General features: G+C 43.8%; 2 protein-coding genes across 4 annotated transcripts in view; one reads left to right on the top strand and one right to left on the bottom strand.

Annotated features, from left to right (window-relative positions):
- Positions 1-224: 224 nt before the first annotated feature.
- prph2b (peripherin 2b (retinal degeneration, slow)) lies at positions 225-9,946 on the top strand. 2 transcript variants are annotated; one of them, XR_011691289.1, is made up of 4 exons: positions 225-2,384; positions 4,564-4,810; positions 7,152-9,040; positions 9,151-9,946. XR_011691289.1 is itself a non-coding variant. In XM_071479794.1 (3 exons), the coding sequence occupies exons 1-3, from the start codon at positions 1,804-1,806 to the stop codon at positions 7,353-7,355; spliced, it is 1,032 nt and encodes a 343-aa protein (XP_071335895.1). In that variant the 5' UTR covers positions 225-1,803; the 3' UTR covers positions 7,356-9,946. The 2 variants fall into 2 exon arrangements, 1 of the variants encoding a protein (XP_071335895.1); XM_071479794.1 differs by having other exon boundaries at positions 7,152-9,946.
- Positions 9,947-16,767: 6,821 nt separating this feature from the next.
- Positions 16,768-24,454, bottom strand: part of LOC139622478 (zinc finger protein 883) — a 12,811-nt gene continuing 5,124 nt past the window's right edge. The window contains exons 1-3 of one of the 2 annotated variants that reach the window (XM_071479792.1): positions 23,072-23,193; positions 20,775-21,402; positions 16,768-18,282 (exon numbers count right to left, since the gene is read on the bottom strand). In XM_071479792.1, the coding sequence (XP_071335893.1) occupies positions 17,379-18,282; positions 20,775-21,352 (1,482 nt within the window). In that variant the 5' untranslated portion in view covers positions 21,353-21,402; positions 23,072-23,193 and the 3' untranslated portion in view covers positions 16,768-17,378. Of the gene's footprint in view, positions 18,283-20,774; positions 21,403-23,071; positions 23,194-24,454 lie in introns of those variants that run through there. The other variant, XM_071479793.1, reaches the window with a different exon arrangement.

Raw genomic sequence — 24,454 nt, 5'->3', positions numbered from 1 at the left:
AACAATATTAATAATTGACAAAAAGTTTTTAATTTGAATATCCCAAAAATGGTCAACAATAGAATATAAAATATATATATATCAGACAAAAATATTTTGACAAAATGTTATTGAAATCTATGAAGAACATTGGTGAAAAAAACAGAAAAAATATTTGATTAAAATATTGTTTAAATGAATTTTAAAAATATCAATTAAATTTTCAAATGAGTAAAATAGCTGAACAAAATTAATAAGATTAAAAATGTGTAAATTAAAATATAAGTAAAATGTCAGGAATCATTTGAGAATCAGAAAAATTTAAGGAGTGCTGACTCTGAGCGTGGGGGCCTCATCATCACCTCACACAGGCAGACTGCTCCGTCTTTAGCAGCCCCTGTCGGCTATTTGACGTTGTGCCACTCAGAATGTAAACAAGAGAACTAATTGGATAAAGTGATAGATTTGATGGAGCAGAGGATTGTGGGTCAGATTGTGATGTTGGTTTATTCAACCTTCAACCGTCAGACAGGTACAGCTCAGCATCCAAACTCTGCAAACTGGTACAGAGCTCATCAGCAGTTAAACTTCACACAGGTAAAACCAAACATCAACAAGCGCACAGTGAGCCAACCCTCATCCTCGTGCTCAACCAATCACCGGCATGCACTCTGACCTTTACTGTGGTCTGACTCCACTAATCAGACCTCCAACTGTACATGGTCACTACAATATAACAGGTTGTACAGTGACAGAGTTTCTTCATACAGTTTTTCTATTGGTTCACAGTGATGGAGGCTCGTTTACTTCGAGTCGTCCACAGAGGAGGTGTGGGACAACGTCTTGGCTCCTGCCCAGCTGTGCTGCAGTCTGGATCCAGTCTGAAAGTGGGGAGGCCAGATCTCCCAGTAGCCTCGTACCTGCAGAGCTACACCCTGTCACTGTGTTGGTGTACCTGGCTCTGAGCTCTGCAGCAGCCACAGTCACAGACACTCTGAGCATCGTCCTGCGGAGAGTGAACGTGTTCAGTTTGAATTTAATTTCATTAATCATGATTTCAAATTCTCCTGTGGTTCAATCACAACCTATGAAACAGATTGGTACAAATCTGTTGACTGTAGCACTGTGTGATTGAAGCGTCTGTTTCCAAGGCAACACCCTCCAGAGTTTTAAAGTTCTTCCCTCTGCTTCTTCCAGGAAGTTTAAAGTATTTTCTTTGCTGATTGGACGGATAGTGTCCAGGTCATTACTTCTACTTCCTGTCACTGAGGCGCACAAGCAGGTGAGACAGGTGAGCTCCTGCCAGCAGAAGAGAAGCGCTGCTCAGTGAACTCTGAGCTGTGACAGGCGAGAGGAGGAAGCTGCTGCTTAACATCAAACCAATTAGAAGTAAGTGGGAGGATTAGAGGCAGCAGCTGATCTGCTGTTAATGGGATCAGAGCTGATCGGGGGTTTAGGATGACGTGCCGCAGCTCGCTCACATTCACACCTCGACGTTCCTTCTGCAGGAAAATATCAGTGTGTGGAGCCGACTGCTGAACCCATCTGACCCATTTTATGCAAATATTTGGTTGTGATTTGATGGCAGACCCCTCTGCTCCCCCAGGAGTATGGACTGTCCTGACTTGCAGCTCGGAATTATGGGTCTGAAACCACAAGTTGTGATCGAGTCGCATTCAGCTGCTTCTTTCTGGGACGGACTAAAACTCTGAACTGACAGATTCTCGAACTGGACTCAGCGGAGGAAACTTTTTTCTGATTGATACCTGAGCTGTAGTGACTATTGATTACAGCGGAGTGCGTTGGTCACACTGAGACGTTAAAATGCCGTTCATGCCGGTGAAGTTCAATCTGCAGAAGCGGGTGAAGCTCGCTCAGGGTCTGTGGATGCTCTACTGGCTCTCGGTCATCGTAGGCATCCTCATCTTCAGCCTCGGCATCTTCTTCAAGATCGAGCTGCGGAAGAGAAGTGAGATGATGGACAACAACGAGAGTCACTTTGTGCCCAACCTGCTGATCCTGGTGGGCTTGTTGGCCTGCGGGATCAACGCCTTTGGGGGAAAGGTGTGCCACGACTCTCTGGACCCGGTCAAGTTCGCCAAGTGGAAGCCGATGCTGAAGCCCTACCTTCTGATGTGCTGCGGCTTCAACGTGCTGCTGCTGCTGACAGCGCTGCTCTGCTTCCTCATGCAGTTTGCCATGTACCTGTCGCTGGCTGAGGGCCTGAAAAACAGCATCAAGTTCTACAAGGACACGGACACACCGGGACGCTGCTTCATGAAGAGGACATTGGACATGACACAGATCGAGTTTCGCTGCTGTGGTAACAACAACTTCAGGGACTGGTTCGAGGTGCAGTGGATCAGCAATCGCTACCTGGACATGAGCAATGATGAGGTCAAAGAGTGAGTACACTCCAAACTCTGCAGCCGTCAGTCAGATACAGCTGAAACAGTCCAGTCATCCAGGAGCAGATCAGCAGAAAACTTAACCCGTAACTGTTTCTGTAATCAATTGAGTTATTATCAACTGTTAACTTCCTCCATCCTCTGGAGTCAGTTTCTCACAGGTTTCTTCTTTGGTATCACAGTAAACTGAGTCTCTAGGTTTTGGGCTGTTGGCTGGAAAATTTGAAGACGTCACCTAGGACCTAATTTTTTTTTATAGACCAATCGATTCAGTAACGAAAAATAATCATTAGCTGCAGCCCAAGAATCCAAAATAATGACAAAGATCCATGTGATGGTTTCACTGATGCCGTCACACTGATGATTCACACTGATGAAGGTCTATTATTCTGATCCTGACAGGAGTCCTCTCAGTTTTCCCAGAGTCTCATTAACTTGAACCTCTGATCAGGATCTTTAGCTCTGCAGGACATCAGAAAGTTTTCAGGCTCATTTTTGTCTCTCGGGGTCATCGAGAGCACAAACCGGGATCATCTCTAAGCTCCTAACCTTTTAGGGAAGAGAAAAGCCTGGTTAAAATCTCTGACATTACTTCAACAGATCATGTTATCATTATCACAGTCAGGTGTTTTATCAGCTGAATCCCACTTTATCCAAACTTTGATTGCTCAGACTGACGGAGTGAGTTGTGTTAAAAGGGGTCAGTGGAGGATAAATGAGGGAATTAAGAAGGTAAAAGTTACCATGCAGGAGGTCGATGAACCAGCTTCTCTGCTCTAAGTCTATAATCTGCCAGGATCTGATTTCCACCCCGCTGGGGCTTACACGGCCGCAAACATGACAAGGTTAAACCGGACCAGAAGATTGAGAGAGTGTTTGATTCTCTCGCCAGGTGAACCGCAGCCGAAATACTGAAAACACTCTGAAGTAAAATATGTTTAATTACAAACATATGAGGGGACACATCAGGGAAGTCAGACCAGCTCAATAATCGACACCGGGTGATGGTCAGATATGTAAAAGGAAACAGAAACATGGGTCTGTGGCTGCAGGTCTGAAAGCGTGTTGTAATTCCATGTTTGCGTGTTTTCATGTCGTGTTTCTATGTTAATGCGTTTAAGAGATATTACCCACTCTCTGAGATGATTATTTCTCATGATCCAATTTTAACCTCCTGTCAGCCACAGGCCCCGCCCACTGCTGGAACCTATCAACCATTCACTCACAGGACCTGCCCCCTCAGTGGAGTCACCAGTGACCTCACAAAGTACCCTGAAACCAAATGACCTTTTGTTCTCAGTTAAACAACTGGAAATCTTAAGATTAATTACATTTTTATTTTCATAAACCTGATCATGGTGTTTGTCCATGTATCTGAAATGTTCTGATCTCCGTCCTGCTCAGCTCTGTCAGGATGGTATCTGATTGGTCAACGGTGCAAATTCATGTGTGAAATTCACCAAAGTCGATCCTGTCACAAAAATATTTGAGCGATTTATGGGTATAAGTGAATAGTAGAGACTCCAGTGACGACAGTTTCAAATGTTGCTGTGAACAGAAAACTAAGTTAACCTTCAGTCTGATTATCAGGTGGTCTTCCTCTTCCTTTCTCATCGCATTACCTACTATTCCCTATGTACACGAATAGTTTGTGCAGTTTTATGCAGATGATACTGTTGTCTATTGTTCTTCATCAGCAGAACAAACCTTTGACTTCCTGCAGTCTTACCTTGATGTTGTTCACTCTGTTTGACTGAAGGTTTGTTTCTTATTGATCAACAGCACAAATTCACCAAAGGTAAATTTGCTGAGAACTCATTTCAACGAATTGATTGAACTGATTGTAACTTGATTCCGATTTGATTTTTAAATGCTGCTCTTTTTCTGGTTCTGACACAAAGAGACAAAAAATGACGACAAGACGATGCAAAACCACCACAAAGAGACAAAACCTGCGTGGTCTGGGTCTGGGGGTCTTGCGAGTTTTTGTCTTTGACGTCAGTTGATTGACTTTCTAACAAGAAATGTTAACATTACAAACAGAGGCTGTGGCCCAGTGGCCCCCTGATCCCTCAGGCCCCTCAGTCATCCATCCACCCAGCCTGGCAGTGTGTCTGACCTCTGACCTCCCTGCAGAGTCCAGGAAACATTAACTCTGTCTGTCTCTGTCCTGCAGTCGGGTCCTCAGTAATGTGGAGGGGAAGTACCTGATGGACAGTGTCCCATTCAGCTGCTGTAACCCTGGGTCTCCTCGGCCCTGCATCCAGCATCACCTGACCAATAACTCCGCCCACTATGACTATGACCACCGCACCGAAGAGCTCAACATCTGGGTCCGGGGCTGCCGAGACGCCCTCTTCTCCTACTACAGTAGTATGATGAACAGCATTGGAGCTCTCATCATCGCCACCATCTTCCTGGAGGTAAGAGTCCGCCCACACCCAGCTTCACCCAATCAGCATCTAGCTTGGGCCACACTATCAGTTACAGAAACAGTTTAACATTTAGATAAATCCTCTTCCTGTCTTTCTGTCTGAGAGTCACATGTTAAGAATGACACCACTCTCGTTGCTACAACCAGCGGTTTATTTGCCTAGCTTAGCATGAAGACTTGAAACAGCTAGCTAAAGATAAAAAATCCACCTTCCAGCACCTGTAAAGCTCACTGACTAACATATTGTATCTGGTTTGTTTAATTTCGACAAAACTGAGTTGTAAAATCAACAGCTCAGTGTTTTACAGGGGGTTTGTATCAGATTTATTGGCTGCCAGCAGTTTCCTCTAGGCCCAGAAATAATCCAACACATCGCCCACTGGAAAACCACAAGAATCAGTCAATGTTTGTTGGTTTGTTACACGGAACCATCTGGGAAGCCTTCATTGGAAACTCTTTGGAAAAGGGCAGGCACTATGAAAAAATATTTGGCAGGTGATTGGATGAAGCATCTGTCTGTTGTGTGACGTAGCAGGAGAGCACCAGAGAGAAAATCCAACACATCAACAAGCAGCAGTCAGAGGAGCTTTGAAAGCTAGCTAGCATGTTGGTAGATGATTCTTGTCTTTGTGAGGAAAATTTGTGCATAAAAGTCACTCATGAATCCACAACAGTCACCTCTCCTAAGCTGCCACTGGATCCTCCCTCACAGGATGCTGCTTGGTCCAAACCACTGTGGTTTGATCACAAGTGAATAACTTGGAGTCTGGCAAGATGGACTCTCACTCGAGAGAAATCCAGCCTCCTCACAAGGTTAGCCACCTACCTGTTGATGATGGAGTGGCTGTTGGAAGGTTCAGGGCTTTCAGGAGAAAAGAACCTTTTTGCTAAAAACATGTTTATTCTGACAGAAAATAAAAACACAGTGAAGACTCGGAGCTAAACCTACCTCTCACCTTCTGATGTTTTAAACTTGGTAGCTTGCAGTGAATGAAGTGAGAATCTCCGAGGACTTTCTCCTGAAGGTGAACGCAGGATAAGTTCTGTTCTTAATCTTCTAATTTAAAACAAGATAATCACAGCGGTACACCTGCAGTAAATTAACCAAAGCAACCTCAAATGCACCAGGTTAACAGCATAATTGATTAGCGAGTGATTAGCTTCAGCGCTAAAGGAGAAGAGCTGATGTTTGTTCTCATGTTGAACTGCAGCTGCTTCATGAAGAACAGAACCAGGTTCAACCTCTCAGGCTGCATACACCAGGCTCCATAGGGAAAAATGCAGTTATTCAAATATATTTTTGCAGCTTTGTCTCGTAACCAGTTTAAAATTACACTGATTTTCTTTGTGAAATCTAATGCATTTAATCATTTTTCAGCTCTGATGGAGCTGCATTTAGAGCTGTAGCTGCTGCACTTCAAGATAAAAAGCTGTATGTCCTCTGTAGGAGGACGCTGACCTGGTTTTTATGAGATATTTTACAGAAACATGATAAGAAACAGTGTTCGTGTAGCGTTCAGATGTTTAAGCGGTAGCTGGTGGTTGACTCGGGACTCGCCCGTAAATCGGGTGTTGAGGTGGCAGCATGTTAAGCTGCCGATTGGTGGTCAGGCTCACCGAGGATCAGGAACTATTTTGGGGGGGTTAATCTGCCCGCAGCAGCAACAAGTTGCATTCTGGGAAGGCCAGTAGGGACAGTTCCTAAGAGCGAGAAGTGGTTCAGTATCTGGGTCAAAACAACAAGTTTGACCTGAAGTGTGATGACAGGCGGCGGATTTAAAAACAACATCCTGAACTCAATCACTCAGGTCTCTGACTGTCTGTAGGAACGCCACTGACACTGCTGCTGGTCCCAGAGACCTGAAGCAGTTGGATCTGGATTTGCAGTTAAAAGACCTGAGACTTGGCTTTTCCTGTAACTCCTCCCCCAGTTTCTGAGAGCCTACTGATTGGCTACTTACCCTGGGCTTGGGGTTTGTGTTGCGACTTTATGGTTCTTAATTCTGTTAGAACAGTGAGCACAGCTGCAGACATCTGGAAATATTTATCAGAAACAAGAATAGACTATTTCTCCAGCTGCAGAAACACCTATGTCTGAAAACTGTACAAGCACAGTACCGGGTCAGAATGCTCTGCTCATGATGACCTGATCCTACAGTTCTGTGCAGCACATAAACGCAACAACACATGAACCTGCCACAGAAAACAACACAGACTGATAAACACATATTCCACATGATTGTTGTGTCTGAATCCAAACGTTAAATTACTGATGTGACGTAATGTGATATAAAAGTACATATTCTGACCCTTGTGTGTCTCTATGTCAGTTTACAGACATGGCGGGGCTGAAGTACCTGAGCACGGCCCTGGAGACGATGGAGGACCCGGAGAACCCGGAGTGTGAGAGCGAGGGCTGGCTGCTGGAGAAAGGCGTGAAGGACACATTTGCCGAGGTGCTCGTCAAGGTGAAGACGCTGGGGAAAACCAACCAAGTGGAGGAGGGCGGAGACGCCCCAGAGGCCACCACCTGAGAGCCCCGCCCACCACAAAGGACTGAGGTCTCCCCCACCCCACCCCCATCTCCCTCCTAACTGCTGCCTCTCCCCCAGAAAATGGGGCGAAAGAGGAGAGGTCTTCTTCATGTGTTGTACATATGCCATCATACATGTATTCAAAACATGAATATTACACACACACACACACACACACACACACACACACACACATACGTTCAAAGTGAACAAGTCATTTAAACTTACTGTGAATGTTGATATTTTCCATTCTGTAAATATGTTGAACAGAGTTTATTTTTAAACAGGAGGGACAGAAACCTGCTGCTGTAAATAAAACATCTGGGTTGGGATTCAAATTATATACAAACATTAAATTACATTTACCTCCTCATTGATGCTTACACCATCGGGCCTGAAAGAGTCTTCACCGGAGCCCCACTGATACATCAGATGTCCAATATGTTTGAAGTTTAGAAAGTGTTGCAGTTACACAGTTTTTCCAGCAGAGAGCGCGGAACATACAAAATATAGTTTAAATTTGAGAGATTCTTGCCAAACATGTTTGTTTATGAGAAAAACAAACAATAAATTAATCATTATTGGTTGCTTCTATGTCCATTTGGTATTTGTGTCTAAGACGTCCAGTATCGGTCGGGCTCTGGTTTTTATTGGTCATGGTTGGTTGACATGGAAACAGACAGCCAAAAAATCTTGGAGTGCTCAGTGCTGCCACTGCTGGTCAGTGCGGGTACTTCAATGGTTGCAGTACCTCTCCTGACCAGCAGGAGGTAAATACAGAGGTACAGTGGTGCTTGAAAGTTTGCAAACCTTTAGAATTTTCTATATTTCTGCATAAATATGACCTAAAACATCTTCAGTCCCAAAAGTAGATAAAGAGAACCCAACTAAACAAATGAGACAAAAATATTATATTTGATCATTTATGTCCTGAGGAAACATGTACACGAACCTCTGGGATAAGCAGCTAATTTAAAGATGAAACTAGAGGTCATTTCGATTGAGGTGAGTGGTTGCCCTGTTGTTGATGCTCATCAGCCTGGAAATGGTTTGGACTCCACCAATACACAGTCAGACACGTGTGCAAATGGAAGAAATTCCCCAGAAGTGGTCGACCAATGAAGATCACTCCAAGAGCCAGGTGTGTTATCGTACGGCCACAAAGTAACTCAGAATAACCTGTATGCAACTAAAGGCCTTAAGAGATTGTGAGCAATGCAGAGAGACACCAAATGGAAGCACTCAAGTTGTTCTACCAAAGAATGTCAAAGAAGACTGAAGTTAATGTTTTGGAATGGCCAAGACAAAAAACACACAGTTCGTGTGAGGAAACCTACCAACATCCCAGAGCTGAGGCGGTAAAATTCCTCCCAGCTGAAGTCCAGGACTGTGATCAACTGTTACCAGAAACATGTAGTTACACAAGGTGGTCACTCCAGACACTGAGAGCAAAGCTTCACATACATGTACCACTCACTGATATGTAATATTTGATCATTTTCCTCAATAAAATAATGTTTCCTCATTTGTTTAGTTGGGTTCTCTTTATCTACTTTTAGGACTTCCAAAGGTTCACATTCACACTGTCGACACAGAGGTTTATACAGGTATACACAAACCGGTATATACACATATATACAGGTACAAACAGATATATATACAGGTATATGCACGTACATACAGAGGTATATACAGAGGTTTACACAGGTATATACAGGGGTATATACAGGTATATACAGAGGTTTACACAGGTATATACAGGGGTATATACAGGTATATACAGAGGTTTACACAGGTATATAGAGGGGTATATATAGGTATATACAGAGGTTTACACAGGTATATACAGAGGTATATACAGGTACAAATAGAGGTATATATGGGTATATAAAGAGGTATATACGGGTATATGAAGAGATATATGCAGATAAGATTAATGCAGCTTCTTGAACATCGTCTTTTTGACTTGAATTTTTTAGTTTTTATTTTGAGTGCACAGCTTCTACTTTCAAATCTTTACTTTGTTGTGTTTTTTAATCTTTGTTGATAACCTGCGCTTTGTGAAAGTCAAAGGAACAATAGCTAACGTTATCGCTAACATCTGTGAACAGAGGTTGGTAGGGCTTGTTGGGGCAGGACTGAGCCTGGCAGACTAAGGTCAGGGTGAAAACATCCCCTTGGCCGTCTGGTTCCCTGTCAGAACGACACTGGTTCAGACTGAAAAGGAAGAACTTTTTTACAACACACATATTTTGATGAATAATTTCACCTCCATCAAACTTCATCAAACTGTACATGAATATTAGTCTTAACTCAGTCTAAGAGACAGGAAACTGCATCAAAGAGTGTGTGTGGATCTGGTCTGTGTCCAGTTTTACAGAGGTAAAGTCAGATCAGCTGTATAGTGATTAAAGTGTCAGTGTAAAGAGAAAATCAGTTTCAGTTACAGGTTGTAATATTTGTATGTTTCTGTTTTTTTTTCTTTGTAACATGGAGAGTTGTGACGTTTTCAGCCAGTTGTTGTGGGTTGGTTGGAGCTCGTAGTCGCTCTGCTGTGATAAACCTATAAAGAGATTGTGACTGACACCAAACTGTCTGACTCATCTTTTATAGAGCTCAGCAATGTCTCTGCTTATGTACACACAAGTAAACTGCACAGGTACATGGGGGGAGGGAGCCGTTCCTATTTTATTTTAACATATGACTGCAGCATAAAATGTGAAAAATGAAGCAGTTTCTTTTCTTTCTGAATGTTCTGTATACAGGAGTATAAACAGCTGTAAGCAAAGGGTGCAATGGTGGCATTTACTTATATATATATATACTTATATAGTATACTAATATGTATGATATATGTTTATATTCAATATAGAAAAATATATTTATTTACTTATAACATTGTTAGAATAAAAACTCAATCAAAGAATAAAAATCACAGAACATTTTTCATGTAGATGTTTTGAAGCCTCTTTGTGGATTCCAGAAAAACAGGTGTCGATAAATCACCTGTTGGCTTTTAGATATTAAAAACTGATGTCGAGCTCAAAAGTGATGTTCAGCCATGGGAAGAACAAACCTGCTCCCAGTGATCTTCTTACATCTGAAGTTTATCAGAAATGTTTTGTTTGGTTTATTTAATTTGACATGAAAACAAGTTCTGAGAAGATTTTGTACAAATGATTCAGGTTCAGTGTCTCCCAGTGTTATTCAGTGTTTCATTGTGTTTTACAGTGAATTTCACAGTGTTTTACAGTGTGCAGGTCATTACCAGCAGCTGAGCAGATAAACAGCTTTAATCAGCTCAGAGGAACAGATTAACCTGCTGATGTCAGCTGAGGGCCAAGGACAGCGGCCGTGACGCAGGGAGGAACCCAGGGGGTCCTTTAGAGGACACGTTCACTGTTTTTACACCAAGTCGTCATCAACGAACCAGTGAACAAACAGATCTGCTGTGTCAGAGACTCCGATCCGCAGCAGCAGAAGGTCGACATGTCCCTGCTGGGCAGCTTCGGCTTCTCTCTCATATATGTTTAATAAATCAGTGGCAGGTCGTCAGTGAAACGTCAGAACATCCAACTCGTTCCACAGAACCGTGACGAGGTGGACGCTCGCTCCTCCAGAGCCTCAGCTGTTGTTAAAGGAGACGTCAAAGAGATGAGGCTCAGGGTTTGGACCCAGAACAGGCAGATTTACAGAGACCTGGACCTTCAAACCTCATTCAGCCCTGAGAGTGAAGCTCAGAACAGGTAGAAGCATCCAGAAACAGTGACAGGTGAACTGATGAAGATGAACTGATGATGAACTAATGAAGATGAACTGATGAAGATGAACTGATGAAGATGAGCTGATTAAGACAAACTGCTGAAGATGAGATGATGAAGATTAAATGATGATGACAAACTGATGACAAACTGATGATGAACTGATGAAAATGAACTGATGAAGATGAGCTGATGAAGACGAACTGATGAAGATGAGCTGATGAAGACGAACTGATGATGAAGATTTAAGATTTGAATATGAGCAGATCAGAGATGTTGTTAAACTCTCCATGAACTCACTGTCGTCTTGTAACCATAGAGATCCCCCAGCTCCCCAGCACACCAATCACACGGCTTCTCGCAGCCTGTTGCCAGGCAGAGTTCAGATTAGAGCAGATTATTTGAGCGGATCGGGCAGAGAGAAGAACAGTGACTCTGCCTGAGGTGTGTGAATGAGACACCGTCAGTGTCCAGTTTATTAGGAACACCAGCTAAAACTGAGTCAGCCTGATCCAACAGGTGAATCCTCCGTCATCGAGGTCCTCATGTTCAGTCATCAATATAACGTCAATATAACGTCTATATTTAATTATAGAAAATAAATGAACACAGGTTAATTGCTCTCTATGATGCCCCTCGACACGGAACAGGATGAGGACAGTTCAGAGGAGGCAGCAGGAGACAGAGCTGCAGTCTCACAGTCAACGTGGCCAAGGAAGGAACATCGTGTTCTGTATGTTCAGGAAGCTGCAGGAAGTCTTTATGTTTTCATGTGTAAATAGCTTCTCACAGTTAATGCTGATATATGCAGTTAATGTGGGGGAATTCATCACAAGGCTGCATGAAAGAGAGGCAGAGGATTTATCACAGACTGTTGATCAGACTGAGCTTGTGTTCCTAATAAACTGACACATCAGTCTGACGTCCTCAAGAAAAATAAAACTGGGAATCTTAACCCTTCAGAGTCAGGGACCGACTCTTAAAGCTGTGCATTGTTGCTGCAGTAGAAATGTCAGGAGGTGAATTTAATTGAATTTAATTTAATAATCAGGAATCTTCATCTCCTCTAAAACACTGAAAATCCTGCAGGTGAGTCACTGCAGAGTCTGCAGCACGTTCAGTGCAGCCTGTCACCGTCCTCTTCACTGTAAATAAAGTTTTGTGTGTTTGAAAAATGTTTGTAGAGATGGAGAGAGTGGAAGATCTGGGGTCAAAGGTCAGATGCGTGTGTGTGTGTGTGTGTGTGTGTGTGTGTGCTGGACCCCAGAAATCTAAAAGGCTCAGACCTCAAGGGTCCTCACACAGATATAAATCCAAGTATGTTTATGTGTGTGTATGTGTGTACTTGTAAATGCTACATAGTGAGGACCAGAAAAACATATTTTCCTACAAAGTGAGGACATTTGGACATTTTGGCCGGTCCTCATTTCCTGTCACGTCTTCAGAAGACATTTTGAGAGTTAAGACTTGGTTTTAGGGTCAGATTTAGGTTCAGGGTTTAGCGTTATGGTTGGGGTTGAGTTCAGTTGTGATGGGTGGGGTTGGGGGATGCATTTTGTCAGTGAGTGTCCTCACAAAGATAGAAATACAAGTATGTGTGTGTTTCTTAGCAGCAGCTGTGATGAGATTAAATTGAACCTGAGGAGCAGATTAACACTGATCCTTTTAACACAGCACGCAATGCACACACACACACACACACACACACACACATACTTGTACTTCTATCTTTGTGAGGACACTCATTGACATAATGCATTCCCTAGCCCCTTACCCTAACCTTAACCATCACACCTGAGAGCCTAACCCTGACCCTGACCCTAACCTTAACCTAAACCTAATTCTAACCATAACTCTAAAACCAAGTCTTAACCCTCAACATGTGATTTGAAGGTGTCTCAAAAAGTGAGGACCGGCCAAAATGTCCTCACTTTCCCAAAATGTCCTCACTCTGTTAGTAAAATACTTTTATTTGGTCCTTACTATGTAGCAAGTACAAGTACACACACACATATATACACACACACACGGTAACATCTGTTCACTTTTTCATGCTTTTATTTCAGAACATTACTTGTACGATAAAGTATCAATAAAGTTTAATCATTAAAATCCTGTGATAAAGAGCTGACAGACCAGGTTGAACATATTTCCTGTAAAGTGTATTTTTTGTGCACAGTTGTGATGTTGAAAACGTTTCTGTGAATCATCTCACACAGAAACAGATTGAGACACTGCAGCTGCTGCACTGTAGACGGGGCGATGCTGGAGGGACTGGGTTTGGTTTTCAAACTGGAACCATGTGAAGTTTAGTTAAAACAGAAATGAGTGATGATGGTAATGTCGTTATTTTAGTTCATTATTGAGCGGGGCTGTTAGTGGTTACACTACAGTGAGAAAAAACACAGGTATGATCAGAACAGGTGGTTTAATATTATACACAGTACATTTTATTGTGTTATCAACACTGAATGAGGCTCCAGAGCTGGTTGGAGTTGAGCTAATTTAACTCTTCAATGTGTTGTTATTAACATTTTATTGCATATATTTATTGTCCAGCACTGATTAAGAGGAAGATGAGGATGAGGATGAGGAAGACTCAGGAGAACTGAACTGAGGCTGGGAAATGTTTCCTGATCCTGTGGAGACAGAATCCTCTGGTTTTCCCTTCTTCAGAAACGGAGACAGATCTGCTTTGTTGTGTCTCAGTGAAAACAGGATCTGAACCATGAAGCAGTGAAATGTGTTGAAATGATAAACCAAATGTTTTTGGCGACACCTTGTGGCCACGTCATTGTAAATCAGTGCAGTGAGACTGAAGTGATGTGAAGGGTTTTTAAATGTTCACTAAGAACTTTTCTGTTTGATGATGAGCAATGTTGTTCTGACGTGAAATAAAAAATGATTAAAACATTTGAAAATTTCTAACATTGATGTAAAATAAAGCCTGAACTGTGTAAATCTAATGAGAATTTAGTTTTCAACAGGATTCTTCAGTTGCTTCATGTGCTTCAAGTTAAATTACACTGAATTGCTGCAGTGGATGAAGAAGTACCTGGGACCACAAATGAGTCCAGTCCAGTCCAGTCGAGTCCTTGCTGTAGAAAGTTCCGTCCCGGTTCAGCCCCTCCTGGTCCGGGGGACTCGCAGACCTGATCTGAGAACTCTGAGGGTGGAGGTCTGAATCTGAATCCGGTTTACAGAGTGAGGACACAGAGGAAACTTCTTTTAAAGGTTTATTACAAAACGCAAGACAAAACATGTCAACTGGGTTTATTCTATTCAAACACGATACAATGACGAACGACCTTCTATCTGCGGGTGAAGCTGAGAAACCACCAACCAAACGAAAACAAGCCAACACAACATGGATCTAAATGCAAAACTCTGCTGTGGACAGGAGGAGAACGGCAGCTTCGAGGCCCGGAACGGAGGAGACAGAACCCGGAGCATGGCATGGGGGTGGGGGGGGTGGGGTGGGGGGGGGTGGGGTGGTGGGTGGGGGCACCAAGTGCTTCTTTTTAGTTTCTATGGGGAGGTTTGTAGTGCGACTCCAACGACCTGCCGCCTACACACATTTATAAATAGGTCACCGTTAAATTAAGTCCAATCCAATTCACACAGGGAAAGTTATTCACAAGCTCAGTGGCCGCCGCCGCCAGACGGCTCCACAAGCAGGAAACAACAAAAAGGGGGGGGGTTCGCTGACATCCAAAGAGTATGCTTTTATGTTGGTGAAAGCTGGTCCGTCTTCCAGGGAGGAAACTGAAAATGTGACTAGATGTTCCTTCATGTTTGGTCCAGGAATCAGAATCTGTAAATAACCTCCAACAGTTCCCCGACGCTGGCGTCAGCCTGGACAGACAGATGTTCTGTCAGACGTCCGTTTGAGTCCACATCTGTGAATCACCAAAAACCTGTCACAAAATCTGACGTTAACTTTGTGCAAACTCCTCATTTATACTTTTGTCTTTTCAATGAACCAATAAAACAACTAATTCTGGTTTTGATGGAACGTTTTTGTCCAGATGTCGTCAGATGTAAACATTGCCTCTGACTGAAATCTCACATTATCTGTTCGTTTTGTCTCTTTTCAATCACCCAGTTTGTTTTGTTCAGTCATTTCGGTCCAGATGTCGTCTCAGACAGACGTCCAAACATGCATCACCAAATCTCACACTGACTTTGTGTTAACAGCTGGTTTTCACAAAATTCACTTTTAATAAATCAGCTTTAAACACTTTTGTTCAGATGTCGCCTCAGATGGACGTCCTGAGAGGACAGAAACACCTCATTTATACCTGTACCTTTGTCTTTTCAACTAACTAATAAAAAGCAGCATTTTCATTTGTTTTATTTAAGCGTTTTTGTCCAGATGTTGTCAAGTCTCACATTAACTCTGCGGAGCAGCAGGTTTGAGTTTGCACCTGCTCACTGTGTTAACTGACCACATCCTTTCAGCTTTTGTTTGATTGAAGTCCAGATGTTGCCACAGACATACATCTGTTTGAGAACACATTTGCAGTAAATCACAGGTTTCTTTGTCTTGTTAATCAACTGATTTGGAGGCTTTTACTTTGAAAAACTGGACATCTGCTGAGTCTTTTCCTGTCTGCTGCTGCTGATGATGACAATGCTAAACGATGAAGGTGGCGGCGATGTTGCTACGGTAATGAGGGCAGCTAGGCTATGCACAGCTGCCTAGACGCTCTCTTGATTTTTTTTTTTGTGTTTTTTTTTTTAACTTGTGAATCACATTTAAATACCATTTATATTTATATATTACAACATTGTTCCAAATTCATAAATAAGTAGTGCAGTTTCCCCGTCGACCTCCACCAACACCACCACTCTGCTGCTAAAACGAGAAACCCAAACGTCAGACGCTGCAGATCAGTCATCAAACACACCCAGCTGAAAAACTACAAATATGGCCAACTAGCTGCAAGTCATGGTCTTCATGCATACATTAATGTGGAGGAATGCCAGCTCCGACCGATCAGCTCGTCTGCTCGGATTTCACATTTTAACCTTTTAAAAATGTCAAATATCAAAGCTATAACACAGTTAACCAATCAGAACATTGTGCCAATAAGAACTTCAGCCAATCAAATCACTCAGGGGGGAACTGGGCGGTGACATCCTAGAGGAAAAATTAGGAGAAAGAAAACAAACATGGAGACAAGTTAAGGAGTCGCTGCTCGGGCGGGAACAAGATGAGACCCGTACGGAGGTTTATCAACGACAAAAAAAAAAAAAAAAGTTTTAATCAGCTTGATCAGAAACCAGAGAAAACAAATCCTGGATTGGTTGGAGAATTATTTTGTGCTGAAACAAATAGTTGATCAACAGAAAATAATGATGATATGATTAAAATCTTAAGAATTAAATTAAACGATTATCTCAGATTCTGACTCTAAACCAGGGCCAAGTGAACTAAAATAAATAAATAAATAATAAAAAAGAACAAATCCAAATTCTGAGAGAAAAAAAAAAAAACAATAAAAAAAGTCTGAGGTTGGAGTGTCTTTTTTCAGGATCCGGACTGATGTCAGAAAATAAATCTCCTGATTTATCTGAAATGATAAAAATACTTTGTCGTTAATAAACTTCCATAAAAAATAAAAAAAAATCGAACTGGCCTGCTGCCGTCTGATTATTTGATTATTTAATCACAGAAATCAAATATAAATTGAATCTTTTCTGTACAGACTCAGTTTCCCATAATGTTCTGCATACTGACAGAGGACCGAGGGCTGATGGGAAATGTGGTGACAGGTGTGCATGGCCTGAAACAGACATACAAGCAGCTGACTCCGATTCCCAGCAGCTCTCCTCAGGTGGCTGATGGGAAATGGAGTGTGGCGAGGGCAGAATGAAAGTGACCAGCATCCTAACAGACAGGTGGAGGAGGGGGCGGGGCAGGGGGGTTACACTTTAAATCTAATCCCATCCTGAAGAGCAATTAGCTAACGGTCAGTTATGACATGCCATACGACCATATATGGATGTCCTGCTGCTATCTACACCAGAAGAATCAACTTGTTCCAGTTCCCAAAACCCGGACAACCAAACTGCCTCGAGCGGCCCAGAATCTGTCCCCAACTGGTCCAGAACTGGTGGAGAGCTGGTCCAGAATTTTTCCAAATTAGAACTTTTCCAGAACTGGTCCCAAACCAGTCCAGAACCAGTCAACGCTGATTCAGAACCAACCCAGAACAGGTCCAGAACCGGTCTAATCCCTGTCCAGAGCTGGGTGATGTTACTCGGAGTCGGATTCCAGCGGGGCGGTCTCATCTAAGATAGGTCTCTTCCGGCGTTTGGCGTCAGCGGCACGGGCCCGCTGCTCCTCCTCCATATGTGCCTTCTTGTGGCGGGAGAAGCTGGATGAGTGCATGAAGGTCTTGTTGCAAGCCGCACAGGTGTAGGTCTTGGTCTTGGCGGCGGGGTGCCCGGTCTTGGCGTGAAGCTGCTTCTGGTGCTGCTGCACCTTTCCCCGCCCGCCACCGTCCCCCACCCTGTGGGTCTGCTGGTGCCGCGCCAGACTGGAGGCGTGGCTAAACCGCTTCCCACACTGGCTGCAGCCATGACGACCGGCTCCTCCTCCTCCGTCTCCTCCTCCTCCTCCTTCCTCCTCCTCAGACGTGGCGGAGCCTCGTTTGCCGGCCCGGCCTCCCCGGCGGCGGCGGTTCTTCTTACAGAGGGTGTAGAAGTTGGGCTTGTCGCGGGAGCAGAGCTTGAGGCGGATCTTGAGGTCGGATGAGGTCTCGCCCAGGTTCTCTTTGCCGGGCGTGTAGTTGTCCAGCAGCTCCTTGACGTGGGTCACCTGGTGTTTGGACAGCTGCGTGGATGTCCTGAAGCTCATGTCGCACTGCGGACACGCGTAGAACTTATCGCCGCCCTGACTCTGAATGATGGCAGTCGCCACGTGCTGCTGCTGCCTCTGCTGCTGCCTCTTGGTCTTCTTGTTCTTCCCGCTCCCCTTCAGAGAGTGGCGCAGGGCGGCCACATTGGGGCCGAGGGCGACGTCCTTGGGGATTCCTTTTCCTTTCTTGTGGATGAGGCGGTGGCGCGACAGGCTGGAGCTGTGGTTGAACTCTTTCCCACAGATGTTGCAGGGGTGGATCCGCCGCTTTCCGTGCAGCCGCAGGTGACTCCCCAGCATCCTGACAGGTAAACAAATGAACATTACATCAATTAGGGCCATAACTCAGAGCTCTATTTTCATTATCGATTAGTCTGCAGGTTATTTGATCTCAGCCAATCTGCTGACTAATCAACAATCATTGTAGTTTCCCAGAGTTCAGTTCACTGTGACACGCAGCCAGAGGAAGCAGCAAATCACTGGGATGTTCAATCATCAAAACAGTTGCTGACTCATTTTTTGTTGACTGACTAATCAATTAATCATTGCAGCTCCAAAAATCAATATGTAAAATCATGATGCTCTATTGATCGACTGATGAAGCTGGAAAATTGTTTCCTCCACCAACAAGAGAAACTGCAGGAAATATGGTTGCAATCTCTCCTGGCCATTACTGGGGAGACAAACTGAGCATGTGCAGAATCAGAAGGTATGTGTGACTGTAATCCTGCAGTGCACAGGTACACTGATCAATACACTGATCAATGATCTCCTGCTCACTCACAGGCAGAGATCTTAAAGAACCAAGACACATAAAAGGACATTATTCTGATCATATTAAAATATGGCAATGCCCCCAAAGCAGCCGTTAACAGTAACAGGGGTAACAGAGGGAACGGGGGTAACAGGGGTAACAGAGGGAACAGAGGGAACAGGGGTAACAGGGGTAACAGGGGTGACAGAGGGAACAGAGGGAACGGGGTAACAGGGTAACAGAGGGAACAGGGGTAACAGGGGTGACAGAGGGAACAGGGGGAACAGGGGTGACAGAGGGAACAGGGGTAACAGGGGGTGGGGGGTGAAGTCATCATTCCAGATTTAAATGTAATGTCAAACAACAGAATTAGCAACAACCCGTCAGTGGTTTACAGGGAAACTGTCGGCTGCTGTTTTATCTCTTAACTGGACAGAATCTGTCAAACCAAGCTGAGTTTAACAGGTTCAGACTCTACTGGAGCTTTAAGAATCAGAAGCAGGACATGACATTGTGCTGGAAATATCTCAAACTATCTAATGAATTAACAACACAGGAATCAATGTGAAATTCATCTGGTCTCCAATTAGGAGCCTTGATAATAGTTGATTTACAGATCGGACTCAACAGAGGAATATTCTGATCCACACTCCAGGTCAGAAAGTGGTGGGAAATTGCTTTCATATTTTTAAGACATATGGCCTGTAACCTTTAGAAAAAATAAAATGGGCATGTAAGAAATATTGTTTCTATCAAACACACAGTTTAAAGTTAAAGAATGTTAAAGAATGTTTGTAATTTTGACCATTAAACTGCCCAAATTACGATGTTTTTTCCCTCTCAGGAAAAAATGTTCAGAGACGTTGAGCTGACTGAATAAAAAATTATTTACTTCAAAAGCATTTTTCAACTTAACCCAATAAAAAGAAGCTTCAGTCTAAACTGGAGAAAGCAAAAGAAACACAAAGGCGCCATCTACTGGTGACAACTGGTGACATTACGATCAGTGATGACAGTAGGTGTAACATTCATAATCCAGTGGGAGGTGCCACCGCACATAGGTGACGGGAAACACTGTGGGACACACTGAGAAGGTTTGCTATTATTCTGAAGGGAAACTGGCCTGATGTAGTCGTTATTATTCAATTTGACTAACTATTCACTCAATTTAAATGTATTCATTTCATTTGGATATTCTTGTATTTTTTTATTTGTATCCACATATTCTCTCTCTCTGTGGAACTTTGTTACATCTTAGTTGGTTCGGTTTTATTTATGTGGCACCAGACATGAACTCAAACATCTCTAGAACTTCATCTTAACTTCACTGTGACCAGAGCTCACCTGAGCGTCTGCAGCTCACCTGTAGCAGCAGCCAATCAGGATCCTCCTGACATTCACAAACTAATCAGTTGAACACCTGAGACCTAACATCTAAATTTAATATCAGCGGACTGATACCAACTCTACAAACAGCTGTTCATTCATCACCATCCAGACACTGATGTTCACCTCCATTAAATGATTAAATAACAGCAGCAAAAACAACTGCTTTTATACGACGATCCAAAGACTGAAGGTCCTGATTAAAACATATACAGTTGATCAGTTTAAATGACTGATCTGATATGAATGAAAGTTTAACTGGCTCCTGAAACTGACCTGAGATTAGCTGATGGTTTATTAGAGAGACGTCTCACTCTGTTGGAGCTGTTGAACTGCAGAAACGCTCTGGTTGTAGAGGGGTGTTACAGAGTGGAGCTTCTTCCCTCTGAGAAGATCTTTGGTCGAGTTCAGAAAAGTGTTGTTTCATTCTGTCTCATTCTCCAGTTAAATTTTGATTCATATCAGATCAAAACTTTATGGTTTAGAATCTGCAGCTGTTATTTCACTGTGTTAGGTACAGATTTCATCTACATCAGATCAGATCAGTAGATGTTTAAAGACTGGGATCAGGATCAGGCCTTTAAAAACCAGGGCTTCTCTCTTGGTAAATATAAAACTCCACCGTGCAGAAAGGTGGAACAGAAAGTACGGACCTGCTGCCTTTGAAGCTCATCCCACAGTGGGGGCAGGTGTAGCGTGCATCCTGATGCGTCGGCTCCAGTGCTCGTTTGGTGGGCGGTGGCGTCCCGGTGCTCTTCCCGGTGTGCGTCTGCTGGTGGCGGTACAGGCTGGAGGCGTGGCTGTAGCACTTCCCGCAGTAGCTGCAGCGGTACTGCCGCTCGTCCGGCTCAAAGTCGGCCTGGTCTGAGTCGGCCTCACCGTCCAGCTGGCTGCTCCCCGCCTCCACCAGCACCTCGTGCTCCTCCTCGGTGTCCTCCTCCTCCTCGTCAGAGTCTGTCTTTATCTCCACGCTCTGCTCCGTCACCTCGCAGGGGTACACCTCCTCATATGGAGCGAAGAAGGCCTCATCCGTCTCAATCTTTAGCTGGTCGGCCGTCAGGTCCGACGGGTCGTCCGAGTCCTTCTTCACACAGGAGATGGTGAACTTGGAGCCGACCTCGGCCCACTTCACCACGTACTCGATGGGCTGCGTGTCCAGCTCCACCGTGATGAAGTCAGCACCCAAGGCGTCTGACTCTGACACCGTCAGCTCTGTCTCCGTATCCTCCATCCTGTACCGAGGTGGAGGAGAGGAAGAGCTTCAGAGGAGCAGCCACTTGCCTGAGCAGGGTGGGGGGGGTAGGAGTGAAGAAGAAGGAGGGGGGAGGAGAGGAGAAGGAAGAGAAGAGACAGGGAGAAAACGAAGGGGGAGAAGTCAGCATGTCACCATCCCTCTCTCAGATATACAGAGTAATGATTACACCGATCAGCTGATCATCATATTTTTGAAATGTGCCCTCAGGCTCCTCGATGCTTCGATTTTACATTATTGTGCTTTAAACCAACGAACCATCAAAACACTTCTGTTAATCTGCATGAAATATTTCTATATGAGCTGTGCTTTAATACATTTTAATAAACAGTAGTGGAAAGTAACTGAGTACAGTTTCTCAAGTATTGTACTTAACTATAATTAAGTACAGGTAAATATATATACTTGTACTTTATTTCCATTTTCTGTAACTTCAGACTTGTATTGCAGCACATTCAGCCTCCTGACACCTGCATTCAGTTAATCGAGTGATTAATCGTTTAAACTCTGATGCCCCACATCTCATGTTTAGTACAAAATCATTAAGATTAACGGTTCATCGATGACTTAATTCACAGCAAATTAATCATTGATGATGTTGAACTCTGCAACACGAGGCTTTGATTCTTTTTCTATGATTTACCTCAGAATGACCTGAACATCTGTGTCAGCCTGAATCTAATCTACTGAACTAACTCCGGTCTACTGACGCACGCCTGACATTACTGTGACATTAAAAGATGAAGGAATGTATAAAGAAGTCGATCAGTGTTTGCAGCCCTGGTTACCGCAGCAACTACAGCAATGTGTCATTAGAGATCATTAATGATCCAGAAAACAAACACATCACTGTCATCACTGCAGACTGACAGCAACACCCATATAAGGTCACCACTCTCTGACGTCACTGTACATGATAAACACAGGTGACCTGTGACTTCTGTCGGACACAACAGGCGCCAACAGAAAATTTATCATTTACAACATCTGTAAAAGGGGATTCATCAGAATGTGAGACGTTCGTGCTGAAAACGGACAAAAATCAAATAAATAAACCTGATAAACATATCCAGCTGCTCTGCTATACATGCATTCCTTCTTTTAACCGGGACAAACCGTCTCACCGAACCCCGTTTAAAAATCAGTCATTTTTAATGTCTCCAAGCTGTGCCCGGAGCTCGACATACGTGACAGGCGGACTTTTCCTTTTAATCCAATTGTTCCCTCTCTATTCAGTCTTGGGCGTATTAAATAAAACAAGCTGCATTCATTTAACATCGAATATCAACATAAAAGACAGATTTCTCCATTATTCCCGCGATTATTTCCCACTGAATACCCCTGCGGAGGGCGGTTGCTAGCTGGGCATCCATTATTAAAGATGACATTTCTTGCACGTTTACAGCTTTTTCGCGTCTTTTCTGAATGCCGAAATCCTTACAAGACTCTTTGATTCCGCAAAATGTTTTAAATATTCTTTAAAATTATTTTCTCTTTGACTTAAAAATACAATTTTGTAAATGGTTCATTTACTGAGCGGAATTCCGGGGCTCGGCCGGGCTCAGTGTCAGTGATGAGGAAGCAGAGGAGGGATTTTCTCTTCCTTCAACGTCAACTGTCAAAGTAAAAGAACAAACCGCGCAATAAACGGCGATAAACGGATCTGAAGGTGAAACATTTCGAGATTCGGTTACTCACCGATCTTTAACGGCGGCGGAGGGGCGAAAACGTTATAATTTTACCGGTGGAGACGGTCACAATAAACAGGAAGCAGGGGACGTGGACACAAAGCATTGTGGGAAAGGATTAAATGGTTGCGAAGAACGGAAGTACAGCAGATTGACTTTCACAATGAAAGCATATAAATTAAATTAAATCAAAAATACCCATTAAATGAAATGAAGTTGAACATAAAAGAAAAAAGTAAAATGAAGTAGAATTAAGGTAAAATAAATGGTAAAAACATGACATGTAGGCAAAACTGTCAATTTCTTTTAGGATTTAAAAACTATTAGAATTATGAATAACTAATTACTGTCACTGCTAGAAAAAATAAAATAACATGATTTTAATACAAGCTAAATATGGACAGTATGCAGTCTGTTAACATTCATCCCGGCTCTGCTGCAGGACAAGCTCTCCCAGCTGAGCGTGCCTGACTCCACCTGCAGGTGGATCACCGACTTCCTGTCTGACAGGAGGCAGCACGTGAAGCTAGGAAAGCACGTGTCTGACTCCCAGACCATCAGCACTGGATCCCCGCAAGGCTGCGTTCTTTCTCCTCTGCTCTTCTCCCTGTACACCAACACCTGCACCTCCAGCCATCAGTCTGTCAAGCTCCTGAAGTTTGCAGACGACACCACTCTCATTGGACTCATCTCTGATGGCGATGAGTCTGCCTACAGGTGGGAGACTGAGCGTCTGGTGACCTGGTGCAGGCAGAACAACCTAGAGCTAAACGCTCTGAAGACAGTGGAAATGATAGTGGACTTCAGGAAGAGCCCAGCCCCACCCACCCCCATCACCCTGTGTGACTCCCCCGTGGCTACCGTGGAGCATTTTCGCTTCTTGGGAACCACCATCACACAGGATCTCAAATGGGAGCTAAACATCAGCTCCCTCATCAAAAAAGCTCAGCAGAGGATGTATTTCCTGAGGCAATTGAAGAAGTTCAACCTGCCAAGGACTATGATGGTGAACTTCTACACCTCCATCATTGAGTCCATCCTCACCTCCTCCATCACCATCTGGTACGCTGCTGCCACGGAGAGGGACAATAACAGACTGCAGCGTATCATCCACTCTGCTGAGAGGGTGATCGGCTGCAATCTTCCGTCCCTCCAGGACCTGTACGCCTCAAGGACTCTGAGGCGTGCAGGGAAGATTGTAGCTGACTCCTCCCACCCTGGACACAAACTCTTTGAGACACTCCCCTCTGGCAGGAGGCTGCGGTCCTTCAGGACCAAAACCTCTCGCCACAAAAATAGCTTCTTCCCATCTGCTATTAGCCTCATCAACAAGGCTAGAGAGCCCCACTGTTGCTGATCAATTGCACCAATCACCAGAAAAAATTCCTTGTAT

The sequence above is a fragment of the Trachinotus anak genome, unplaced genomic scaffold (assembly GCF_046630095.1).
Source record: "Trachinotus anak isolate AG129_WGS33_773 ecotype Australia unplaced genomic scaffold, CSIRO_AGI_Tana_v1 ptg000007l, whole genome shotgun sequence".
Taxonomy (NCBI): domain Eukaryota; kingdom Metazoa; phylum Chordata; class Actinopteri; order Carangiformes; family Carangidae; genus Trachinotus; species Trachinotus anak.
Note: the sequence above shows the minus strand (reverse complement) of the source record. Positions and strands in the feature narration are given on the sequence as shown.

Coding starts and splice junctions, on each gene's coding strand:
- prph2b (XM_071479794.1), top strand. CDS start 1,804: ATGCCGTTCATGCCGGTGAAGTTCAATCTGCAGAAGCGGGTGAAGCTC. Junction 2,385..4,563: donor AGCAATGATGAGGTCAAAGA/GTGAGTACACTC, acceptor TCTGTCCTGCAG/TCGGGTCCTCAGTAATGTGG. Junction 4,811..7,151: donor TCGCCACCATCTTCCTGGAG/GTAAGAGTCCGC, acceptor TCTCTATGTCAG/TTTACAGACATGGCGGGGCT.